Raw genomic sequence first — 13309 nt, 5'->3', positions numbered from 1 at the left:
TTAATTTTTTAATAACAAATACATTATATAACTTCCACATAAGCTTCCACCAAGATTATAACCTGGAACATTGTTCTGAAGTTATTTTCTTGTGGCAACTTAATGCAATTTACTATCTTTCTTGGGAATGTAAAAACATAGGCTGCTGGATGCAAAAATATGAGGCTATTACCTGTAATACACGGATGTCTTCACACTATTGGTTCAAAAAACTATTACCAAGGGTACTAACGATTTATTGAAGAGAGAGAAATATACACCAAGTAAAAAACAAACTAGGAAATAAAGAGGAACAAAAACAATATAAACAAACAGTCTAACAATAAAACACTCAAAACGTTTGTTTTCTATACTTCCACAAAATTTATTATAACTATGTGACTGCAGCTGTTTCGGCAGAGTGCCTTTCTCAAGTGATTTAGTTTACTATGTGTTTGCCTTAATAAAGTCTTTAACTGAAGAGATTGAGGAGTGGGGAGCTGTTTGTCTCGAGTTGGTCATTCAGAATTATATCTGTATTTTTTTATTTTATTAATATCCATAGATTCTAATAAAGAAAGCTTAAGGCCTTTATTTTGAATATGCAGAATTTGAAACTCTTCATTAAAATAATGATTATGATCTAGAAAGTGAACTGCGTATGTAGAAGTGTCTGTTTTTCTATCGTTCAAAGCCCTTTTGTGTTCTGATATCCGTTTGTCAAAGGTTCTGCCAGTTTGACCGATGTAAGTTTTCGGACAGTCACCACAAGTTAGTTTGTAGACACCACTCTGTAGTTGTTTTCTCTTTCGGCTCTTATTGTTCTTAATATATTTGCTTAAGTTGTTGTTAGTTGTGAAAGCTGGTGTTATTCCTTTCTTTTTTATGTATCTGGCTATTTTTGTTGTTAAATTAGCAGCCTACCATAGCATGATACTTAAACTAACAGAAATTCCCATGTCAAAAAATAACTTCAAAATAGAACTAAACATCATTAAACAAACATGCATATGCGTGTTAAGTCCTGAACTTAGACGCATGATTATTTAAGAAACAGGAAGACTCAGTGTGTTAAGCCCCACAATTTTGGCACTTAACACACTGTAAACTAATGAGTTATTAAGTACGCCACGGGACGTTGCAAACTTCAAACGCGAATTATGAATGTTCTTTGGAAAAACACTTTTTTAAAAAACTGAACTTCACAATTAAAACTTTTATTTCGACAAACAAAGATTTTAGTTACAACTCAATAATTTAAAATCCGACTTTACTTTAACATTTAAATTAGACTTTTATTTAGAGATTTTAATCAGACTGAAAAATATTGATTTTTACATGGTGTTTTATAATTTTATAATTGCTGATCTTGCTGTCCAATACGTCGCAATTAGGTCCAGAATGTTCAACGCTGCGACGCGGCGTAGCCTCGTGTTGATTTCACGTGGTAGAATATACTGGATGGTAGCGGTCGTTGTACTATAACTCGCGTTTATCTCAAAACGGTGTTTTAGGACTAAACTCTCTTTACGCACAGATCACAGAATTAAAAGTATTTTTCTACGGCCGCGGCCGTGGTAAAACAGCCACTTTCCGCACTAGTTAGGAAAATAACTATTTCATAGTTTTACACATTCGGTTTATTCGAACAAAAGGTATGAACAGGAAAATAAAAGATACGCTTAGTTACATACAATTATTTATTATAAGTGGGAAATTTCTTTATACAAAACATAAAAATCTAAACGAGCAAAGCAAAGTGACTTAATCATCATCTTCGTTGAGGAGCATGTTGACCAAATTGGCTTTGTCGCACTGTTCACCTTCCAATCTTTGGGGTCCCTGCCATCTTACCAGAGTTGGCAAAACTCGCAATTTGGTTTTGGGGTCGTGTCTGAAAGGGCAGTTGGGATCTTTCCATCTAAAACAATTATAGATAGTTTCAAATTACAAAGATATTCAATGATATTCATTAACATAGACTCACACTGTGGTTCCAAATGCTGAAAACGGGGTCACGAGGTAAAGAAAAAGTTCCTATGTAGGGATTTTCATGTCTACAGTTGTTTTCTCAAATACCGTAGGATCGTAATACGCAGATATAAGGATCAGACCGGATGTATTCTTATTCATAGCTCAGGGAGAAGTGGGACGTTATTTTGGCCGGCAGTGAAAGTGAAAAAATACGCGTGTATTGTTAAGATTTGATAACAATCATATCATATAGCAATAAGATAAGATTTGCAGATGACACAGTTATTTAGCTAACAGTCTAGATACACTAAAATATTTAGTAAACAGAGCACATGACTGTAGTATTCAGCGCGGATTAGAAATTAACGTGAAGAAAACCAAGGTTATGATTATCACAAAGCGATTTATATAAATATAAGTCATTGAAGGAAAACCAAATAGCAGGGTTAACCACTACAAATATCTAAGCTTTGTTTTCAACCAAGAGGAGTAAACTAAAAAGACAGATTCACACCCAAGAACGTCACTAGAAATATCACCAAATACATCTTCTTTTTTGTTTGCTCATATCGGTCTCTGACGGTAATCCATAAATATTATATAATATACTAATACGTCGTTAAAGAGTTCTAAACACAACTGTTTTTTATATAAAAACAGACTAAAAATCTAAAAATTAAAGGAATAATGCAGACAATACAAAAATATCGCTGATATAATTTAATTAACCTATGAAATGCCAATAGTGTCAAAATTTTATAAATGTCATTAGTGTCAAAAGTGGAGTAAACTTGTTTGAGGTTGGACCAATTACAAACAATGTTTACGGCGCGGGAAATTTAAATTACTCCTCTTGGTTTAAAAACAGACTATAGTAACTTGGACAAAATAGAATGAAGAAAATTAAATCAGAGAAGGAACCACAGAAGGAAGTCTGTGACATCGAATATTAAATCCCAGTTAGTATTCTATCCTTGTCACGAAAATCAGTCATGTTACTTCTTGGCAGTCCCAAAAAGCTGAAGCAAGTTTTAAACAAATGCCTCAAGCCTTGTAATGAAGGAGAAAAAGCACCAAATACAAATTTAGATGAGAAATTCTCAAAGACTTCGTTGGAATCACGTTGATAGCATATGTTATTAGTTTTTGTTATAATAATGGTTTTACTAGAACTTTACAGCTCCTATCGACAGCAGAATGTTATTTTACCCTCCTATGAACACATAAAGAAGAAATGTATCTATACAATGACATCAGCATGACTTTGCATTTTACAAATCTCGGTATTTACAATTATCTTACACCTGAGATTCATATCTAAGTCAATACGTAAAATTTACATAGTCAATAAACTCGTATTTAACTTGTAGAGATATATTTTCATGATTATAAAATCAAAAATGTCATAGAAAAACACATTGTAATCTTTTGCAAGAATATATTAGTTTAAAATGCAAATGTTATTAATCAAATAACAATTTAAAATTTTAGAGTATACAATGAACCTGCAACTTTTTATCATGACAATGAAATTTTCAAAATCCCATAAAATCCCCCAAAAAGAACAGCATTAAATCAAACACCTGTATCAAATCTATAGGACCAAACAAATTTACTATGTTGAGAAAATTACATTCCTCGTCATAATTTTTTATAAAAAAAACTAACTTAGAAAGCAATTTTCAAATATCTAAAGAAAACTTGTTGACTACGGATCTATTGTTTACAATTCCTTCACAAAGCTTTTGTAAAATCACTTACTGCCATTCATAATAATAATGTCTTGAAAAAATTCCACAACAAAATGCCATAGTTCTGTAAGAAAGTAAAAGAACAATGCAAATAAAAGAAAACCATATATGGAATAATGAGACACCACATGGCCATGAAAATTAAATAAAACTAAGAACATTCGCAATGGGATACATAGATTCGTTAGATCAACCACTGGGAATGCTTGAAATGGAAATAATTTACTAATTGACTATTTGAAAGAAATAAATATGAAACTGGTATAAATCTAACAAAACTAATAGACTACGGTAAAAAATAAATAAAAATCTGTGGCTAACAGACCTGCTTTCAAGCCATCTTTTCTCTCTCACACACACATACACTACATACGCTTCTCAAAAGATCTGGAACATGATTTCTAAGCGATACAAAAGGAAATTAAGAAAGAGTTCTATTGAAATCCAAATCTGAAAGAAATGTTTGGTACAAATATTTAGTTAGTCAATTGCCTTCAACAGTTTACTAAATCCTAAAATAATATTAATCAGAGATGAATTAGGAAAATACTTACATTGGCATATCACCAACTTCGACCCTGACAAAATGGGAATTTGGATCAGTTGCCTCCAATTCTTTGTCTATAACTGGCCAAGCTAAAAAAAAAAAAAATAAAAAACTATGCTTTAATCATACTCAAATAGATACATCGTTCATCCGGAACAAAAGTGACACAATTAAAAAAAATGCATAATTCAACGTGAACATATGGTTATTTATCACGAAAACCGTTGTATTTCGAGAAGTGTCCTAGATACTTTTCGTAAGTGTTTAAAAAGTGACCAATATTTTAAAAGAAAAGTGACATAACTCATCATATATAATACTTTTTTTGTTTTGCCTCTTACACAATTAGAAACATTCACTTATCCATATGCATTGTTTCTAATTTATAAATTTTAGTAGTTAGCATTTAAAACTTACAGTTAAACTAAGATCTAAAAAATCTATTTTTGTCTCCTCTGAAAAAAGTTGTTTTTTGAGTTTACTTACGTGTGGGTTTTGTGTTTTATTAGCTCTGGTTTTCACAACCAACTGGCCAGTTAATTTCATAATGATTTTTTAGACTATAACTTATCACTAACTCAGGGAAGTAATGTGTAGTGTGTGTGTTGAGTAAGTGTCTTGTTATTTTGCAAAGTCGACGTCATTGTCTTTGCAAAGAGACGCTAATAATTGTATCCGCCATATAGAGCCGATTGCAGACAAGTTTTTATAGATTGGAAAATATTAACATTACCTTGCCAGTATATATATGATAATCTTATATATGTAAAATGCAATATGCATAAATTCCAGACTCAGGAACAGATTCATAATATTAACACACGCTTTAGAGGGAACCTTGCCCCAAAGTTTCGTAGGCTGGAGAGGTGCAGAGATGGCCCATCATGTCTGGCTATACATTTCTTTAATAAATTACCCCTAATAATTCGAGAACTGCCCTTAGATACATATAAAATAAAAATCAAAGAACTTCTTTTGGTGGGTGCTTACTATTCTCAGGAGGAATATCTCGGGGCTACCCTGTTGTGATAGTCCTACAGCTCTCTTAAATGTTCTGTGTGCTCTTGTATTTTTATGCTAATATTCTAACTTTGTGTTAAGTATTTAGACTAGGTGATAAAATTTTATAGATTTTACTTATTAAGTGTTAGCTTGCCAATGTATTTCAATGATGCATTTTAACAGACTTTGACTTATGTAAATACTTTGTATATTGACATCAATAAACTGAATTGAATTGAATTGTATCCGAACGTCTGCGGTCCCTCCGGTGAGTACCGACCCCACAAGGACAGAAACTATTAGAAACTATTTTCTGTCCTTGTGGGGTCGGTACTCACCGGAGGGACCACAGACGTTCGGATACTTGCAAAGTAACAAGACACTTACTCAACATACACACTACACATTACTCCCCTGAGTTAGTGATTCACTTTTCTTATAGATGAGTGACATATACATATACCTCGCCAATTTACTTACTGTTGCACATCATCCGCGCCATAGCCTGTGACACGATACCAACACGAAATATTTAGGCGGTGGGTGTGTTCTTTTTTAGAATCAAAATTATTCTAAAGGGGAACACACCTACCGCCTAGATATTTCGTGTTGGTATCGTGTCACAGGCTATGGCGCGGATGACGTGCAACGGTAAGTAAATTGGACGAGGTATAGGTAGATATGTTTATTGACAACTTTTACATAGTACAAACTACGTCATGTCACAATAGAAATAAAACAGTCATTTTTAAATTCACACATTTTTAGTTAAGAAGTAGGTAATACAAGAAAACCCAATTTAAATGTATACACCAAAAACGTTTAATAGTGTGATACATTCAAAATAATGTCGTTTATTTAACAGGAGCTGAAATTGGATTAGATAAGTGGTTCCTAATTATAACTATCTGCCTTCTGTTACTAAGGTAACTTAATTATTTATTTATTTATTTATTCAATAAACGGCAGAGCCAATTTACAAAAAATGTATACAAAAAAAAATGAAATATTATGGTAAACAGTAAAGATAACCAATTTTAACCTAAAATAACAAATAACAAAAGATAATAAAAATGACAACAATGACAACAATAAAAACCAACAAAATTAAATTAGTAACAATAATAAATAATTAATAAATTATAGGAACTTAGTGCTTTACTTCAGTTACTGAATTATGTATGCTTCTTTTAAATACACGAAGACTGTCCACAAATGGATCAAGACTTACCTTATAATTACCATGAGGTAAGCCATACTGGAAAGAGTCTATCTCACTTCAAAAAAAATAAGATCTTTTGAATAAAACTAAAGAACAACAATCACATTTCTATACATAGGGTAGGTGGGGGCAAATTTTCTAAATTTTCATCTCTAGTGAATCTCCTAATGCTTGAATTGGCACAGAGTATAGATGAAAGTGAAATTGATACATTTTGTAATCATATTGGGCAAATGGAAATTCTTCAATATTATTTTTGTAGTGTTGATAACTTTTTGAAAAAAAAAATGTAAATGCGTACCTTTGCCCCACCCAATGGGGCAAAAGTATGCATGTGTGTACTTTTGCAATTAAGACACAATTAGCTGATAGAATGTCAAGTTCAACTTGATGTTCACTTTGAAGATTGACTTGAAACATGCATTTGCCAAGTCTACCTCACTGGGGGGCAAAGGTATGCACTGCGAACATTTGCCCCATTTGTGTGAGTACTTTTGCCCCATCCGGCAACCAATAATATATCTAACCTCAATATGAAACTATGCACATGTGAACTTCAAACTGTCATGTAGAAGAAGTCTTCTAACAATGAACTTTCAATATGTATAACCAATCATATTCTGAGTTTGAAAGATTAAGAATTAGAATCAATCAATTTTTAAGAACAATTATATCAAAAGGTACAAAAATAATTTTTACCTCATTTTTGTTGTTGTATTCGCCCTGATTGCGCTAAAGTTTCTCATCCAATGCTACTGAGTAGTACAAACATATGCCACAAGATGTTGCCTACCCTATAGTTGTGTTTATTTTATTTATTTAGCGTATGGCTTAAGTATATCACAGAATATATTTAGATTTATGCAATATACAATGCATCACAAACAGATGTCCAATTTTTTTATATATTCGATTTACCCTTCGGTTGCCAGTACAAAGTCTATAGGGTCGCCTGTGTATGCTCTGCGTGGGCAGTCCTGAACAATGTGACTGATCGTCTGTCTTGCAGCGCCGCAGTCACAAGAAGGCGAGGGGACTTTACCCCATCTGTGGAGGGAGTCGGCGCATCTTCCACAGTTTGTTCGAATTCGATTAAGGGCTGCCCAAATCTTACGGGGATGTTCAAATTCGCCAGGTTTCCCTATGATGTCCGGTAGACTATGGTAATGCGGATCTGTCCTACTTTCCCAATCTTCTCTCCATCGGGTATTTAAGTCAAAGTTGTATTGCTGCAGCGCTTGAGCAGATTGTAGAGGGGGTAACCTGGATCGAAGACGGTTTCCAAGAATATCGGGGATGTCGTTGTGGACTAGAAGCTGGCGACTGTCCATTATTTTGTTATATTCTTTAACCAATGCATGTTCGCGGCGTAGGTTGGGTGGTGCTATATTACTAAGGGTAGGTAGCCACATTATAACCTGGAAGGCTCTGTTGGTCAGCATGTTGTCAATGAGGTTAATTATATTTCTGCAGGGGATAATGCGGGCCAGTTTATATATTAATCCCTGTCTCCAAACAGTATCATATGCTGCTGTTAGATCTATAAATACTGTTGCTGTCTTTTGTTTCTTTTGAAAACTAGCTTCTATAAAAGTTGTTAATGACAGCACTTGGTCCGTACAGCTTCGATGAGGGCGGAAGCCAGCTTGTTCAATTGTTCAATATAGTTGTGTAAACGAGCATAACTAAGAAAGCTCTAAGATGCTACATGTTTTCAATACAGCAATTTGAGTTGAAAGATGAACATTGAAATAAGAACACATAAAATAAGTCACAGTCACCTGTCACCTGTAATGTGAGGTTACAGAAGGATGCTTATGGGCAAAGAGCTTAAGAAATGGGCAAAGAATATGAAATAATATATATAATAAAAATAAGAAAGTTACAATATCTGGGACATGTAATGATGGGACAGCGATATGAACTGCTAAGGTTGATAATACAGGAAAAGTTAAGAGGAGGAACGAATATAGAAAGAAGGGGAGTGTCTTGGGTGAAAAATTTAAGGCACTGGTTTAAATGCAGCTGCATAGAACTATTCAGAGCAGCGGCAGATAGAGTGAAGGTAGTGATGATGATATCCAACCTCATAGTGGGTGACAGTATTTAAAGAAGAAGAAACATCATCTTTGTCATCAAAGGTAACTTAGATTGACCTAATAGAACATTTTATTGTTCATAAGTAACATAAATATTCAGAATATGACTCAGACAATTAATATTCAAATAAATACAATAATCACATAGAATAAATAAAATAGGGATTAAGAAAAGAATGGGAGTGAACTCAGAATAGACTACATCAAACAGAAGAGATTAACCTGGTACGGACATGTCAGAAGAGCAGACCAAAATTGTTGGAGAAATAGAATAACAGAGTGGAGCTCCATAGGAAGAAGGAAGAAGGCAGACCCAGAAGATCTTTCAGAGATGAAATGGACGAAACAGTGGAGAGAAGAAATCTACAGGAAGGGGAGTGGCAAAACAGAAAGAACTGGAGAGAATGGTTGAGTGAAGGAATACAGTGAAAACTGTGGAAATCCTGAGTATTACAATAGGTATATCACATGTTTTAGATGAGGTCACAATGTGGAAGTACAACATGACTAATAGTCTACAAACTAAATACAAAAATCATTGCAGTTTAGAGAAAAATGTTTAATATGATTCAGAAACGTTCTAGCAGTTCTAGCAACGAATATAGACGCAATATGGGTTTACATTCCTTGGTACTAAGTATCAAAATAAGGTTAAAAAACCGGTGAAACCTATTTTAAGTCTAAATACTAAATACATTAAGAAAATATATGAAATTACCTCTGACACAGTAGGTACACCAACTTGTGTTGTCTGGCTTTCTAGGGCTGGAATACAAGACATGCACTTTTTGGCCCTGGCTATCAAAGTTCTTGAAAAACTCTTGGAATTTTTCGTATCCTTGAATGACGTGTGTCTGCACCATCTTTTTAGTTGAATATTTACGAAAAATACCTAGCAACATTCACGGCTGCAGCTACAATGGTTATAAAAGATAACCGTTTTTTTTTAACTGGGGAAACCAGACAAACAAGATAAAAAAACCACACCACACCACACAACTACCACATGACGTTTATGCAAAAGCAAAACTCTTCTAGAAAACCAGAGTCATAAATTTAATGAGCATGGAAAGATTTGAAGTTGATTAAAGAAACCGCTGCGGAACAAATTGTGGTTATGTGCTATTATTGGATTTACTGCAGTTTTATAGGCGATTATGTTGCGATAAATATCAGGAAAAGGGAAACCATATTATGATTATGATATTGCAAAAATTAAGAAATTATGACATTCTATTTTTAGGCGATTAATTTGAAATGTCATCTTTGTAATCTCATCAGTGGCGGCGAATTTAAAATATTTTATAGGTATAGGAATTGATTATGTTTTTAGACAATAAATTTGAAATTTCGTCAGTGGCGACAAATTTTAAAATATTGATAGGAATTGAATCATTCAATTAACAACCCATATAATTTAGTTATTGCAATTATTATTATCGCCCTTCTTCAAAATAGGTAAACTCAAAACTATTTCCCAATAGATATATTTTAGCTTACCTACCTTTTCCTCCTTTCATGCTATATTGTGTATTTTTCGTTCAAAACGAGCTATTCTTCGTTTGATTTGATCATTGTCCACGTTTCGCATCCATATGCAGTAAAACCTGTGTTAACGGCCACCTGTCAAAACCGCCCACCTGTACTAGCCGGCCAATTTCAAAATACCCCAAACCAAAATTTGTAGACTACAAAACCTGGTATTAGCGGCCACCTTTTATATCGGCCAATAGTTCTGCCATTTTTAGTGACCGTTATTGACAGGTTTTACTGTGTTAGTACAGGTCTGACGATGGATTTATAGATTTTGATCTTGGAACCTCTTGTAGGATTTTTTGATTTTATAAGCTTATCCAGTGCGAATAGACAGCGATTTGCTGATTGGATTCTGTCTTTTATTTCTTCAGTAACATCGTTGTCACCTGTTACTACGGCCCCCAGACACTTAAAACGTTGCACTCTTTCGAAATTGAAGGTATTGACCGTCACATTTTGTCCTAGCCTGTCTCTTTGTGTCGTTCTATTTATATACACATATATTTCGTCTTCTCTTCATTAATCCTCAGCTCTACTTCGCTTGTTGCTCCTTCTACCTTGTTGAAAATGGCTTTTGTGGATAGGATGGAGTCTCCAACGAGATCAATGTCATCTGCGTAAGCTAGTAATAACTTGGGACCTTGAACCGATAGCAGTTCCGTTTTTATTTCGGCCGGCCTCATGACTTTCTCTAATGCAATCTTAAAAAGTAATGGAGATAACACATCACCCTGTTTGAGTCCACTGTTGATTTCAAAGCTGTCAGACAGTTTATTATTTACACGTACTTTTGATATTCCACTCTCCATACAGACTTTAGTCATCCGAATGAGTTTCTTTGGTATTGAGAACTCCGCCATGGCATTCCATACTTGGCATCTTTCTACGCTATGCCTGTCGAAAGTCTATGAAGAGATTGTGTATTGGTCTGTTATACTCCCATCTCTTTTCTAAAAGCTGTCTCAGCATGAATAGTTGATCTATTGTGGATCTGTTTGTTATAAAACCAGCTTGATATTCTCCTAGGACATTATCAGCATTGGGGGTTAGTCTACTAAGAATGATGTTTGAGAGGATTTTATATGCCGTGTTTAGGAGTGAAATTCGCGCATTTTGTTTTGTCCCCTTTTTTGTGGATGGACACTATGATGTTTTCCTTCCATCTTGCTGGTATCCTTTCTTCTAACCATATTTGTGTTATTAAGTGGTGGATTTGGCGATGTAGTGCGTCTCCACCATATTTCAGAAGTTCTGCCGGTATCTCATCCGTACCCGGCGCTTTGTGATTTTTCAGCTTATTTAAGGTCTTTTGGGTTTCTTCAAAAGAGGGATTTTCGACGGGCATGTCCGCTGTGATCTCTTCTGTTCAGAAGGTCCCTGAAATACCCTTTCCATTCTTCTGTTAGTTCTTTATCGTCGATTATCATATGACCTTGATTGTCTCTCAGTATATGAGGTTCTATGTCCTCTTTTCTCAGTGGAAATTGCTTTATAGAATTCTCTGGAGCCTGGTTTGGGTCGATCTTTCTCCATAGCTTCATATTTTTGTTGTTCATAGTTTCTTTTCTTTGTGCGTATCATTTTTCTTGTTTCTTTTCGGCAGTCGTATTCCTTTTTACTTCTGTCTGTTTGTAGTTGTATCCATGTCTTCCTTACTGTTTGTCTTTTTTCCAGCTGTTTCCGCTCGTCATACCATGTTTTTGCCCTCTTCTGCCTATTCCTTCCAAAGCTCTTGTCGGCTGTCTTGGTTATTATTTTGGCAGTTGTTTCCTACAGCTCTTCTATATCATTGTAAACTGTTTCAGAGTTCAAGGTTTGTTCACGTTGTTCTATATATTTCTGATGTTTCTCTGTATTCTGCATTTCGTCCATATTCCATGGTGGGTTCATTGTTGTTTTGTTGTATTTGTGGCTAGATATTCTGGATTTGACTTTTACTCTAAATAATGATGTGTGTCTCCGTCTATTCCTCTGAGACTTCTTACGTCGATGATATTGTTCTCATGTCGGGCATCTACAATGAAGTGGTCAATTTGGTTTCGCGTAATATGGTCGTTTGAGATCCAGGTTTGGATCCATAGTTGACTTTATTAACATATTTTTTTTTTTTTTTTTATTAATGGCTTTGACAGAGCCAATTAGCCAGACTATTTGTGTTTTTTTGTATGGTATTACAATAACAATTTTAAGTTAATATCTAAGCCTACTTATTATCTAAATTTACAGAGTGTTATACTATCTTAATGGATACATTTTTCAATTTTGTGTGATATTTTTACAATTTTATAATTTTATTATCTAAGCCTATTTAAAATTTAAATTTACAGGACGTTACATATTCGTAAAGACATTGTAACGTCTGCTTATTTTTTGGAAAAAGAATTTCGTTTAAATTGACAGGTAAAGGACAATTTAGATCAATTAACTTTTCATACATTACTTTAATATTTTGTCTGTACAGTCCACACTCCAATATGAGGTGCTGTAGATCTCCCATTCCACCACAGGCGCAATATGGGTTATCACTGATACCTATGCTGTGTTTGTATGCTGGGGTTAGTGCGTGATTTGACCTCATTCTGTTTATTGTTTTTATAAATAGCCTATTTGATTCTTGTTTAAACCATCTCTCATTGGGAATTACTGGCTGGCAATTTCTAAAATTTATTCCCGTTGTACTTTGGTTATATACACGTTGCCAATTTTGTTTGCAATGGTTTTTACTGATATTATCTATATCGGTTACTGGTAGAAGTATGTTGTTTATGTTTTGTTTGGTTAAAGCTGCAGATTTAGCTAATTTGTCGACTTCTTCATTTCCTAATATTCCAGAATGTCCTTTCACCCAACAAATAATAATTGAACTGCCCGAGGAAGTAAAATCATAATATAGACTCTTAATTTCTATCTCAATGTGGTTTAGATTTTTTGTCGATTGGATAGAAGTGAGTTTGTCCACAATACTTCTACAATCGGTGAAAATGATATAATTGTCCATACCAACAGAGGCTATATATTTTAACGCAAGTAATAAAGCTGATAATTCGGCAGTATATATTGAAGCTTCATTAGGCAATCGGCATGATTCTTTGTATTCAGAATTCCAGTGATATATTGCACATCCGGTTTTATTTTGAATTTTGGAGCCGTCAGTAAAAATATATTGAAACATAGGCCACCTGTTATTAACATATTATTA

The 13309-nt window shown here is 34.1% G+C and overlaps 1 protein-coding gene across 1 annotated transcript in view; it reads right to left on the bottom strand.

The window, feature by feature from the left end:
- Positions 1-1661: 1661 nt before the first annotated feature.
- LOC114324387 (thioredoxin domain-containing protein 17) overlaps positions 1662-13309 on the bottom strand; it is a 30400-nt gene continuing 18752 nt past the window's right edge. The window contains exons 4-5 of the mRNA XM_050648959.1: positions 4259-4340; positions 1662-1900 (exon numbers count right to left, since the gene is read on the bottom strand). Coding sequence (XP_050504916.1) covers positions 1744-1900; positions 4259-4340 — 239 coding nt within the window. The 3' untranslated portion in view covers positions 1662-1743. The remainder of the gene's footprint in view (positions 1901-4258; positions 4341-13309) is intronic.

The sequence above is a fragment of the Diabrotica virgifera genome, chromosome 4, assembly GCF_917563875.1.
Source record: "Diabrotica virgifera virgifera chromosome 4, PGI_DIABVI_V3a".
NCBI lineage: Eukaryota > Metazoa > Arthropoda > Insecta > Coleoptera > Chrysomelidae > Diabrotica > Diabrotica virgifera.
The sequence above is the reverse complement of the archived record's forward strand: the minus strand, read 5'-3'. Positions and strand labels throughout refer to the sequence as shown.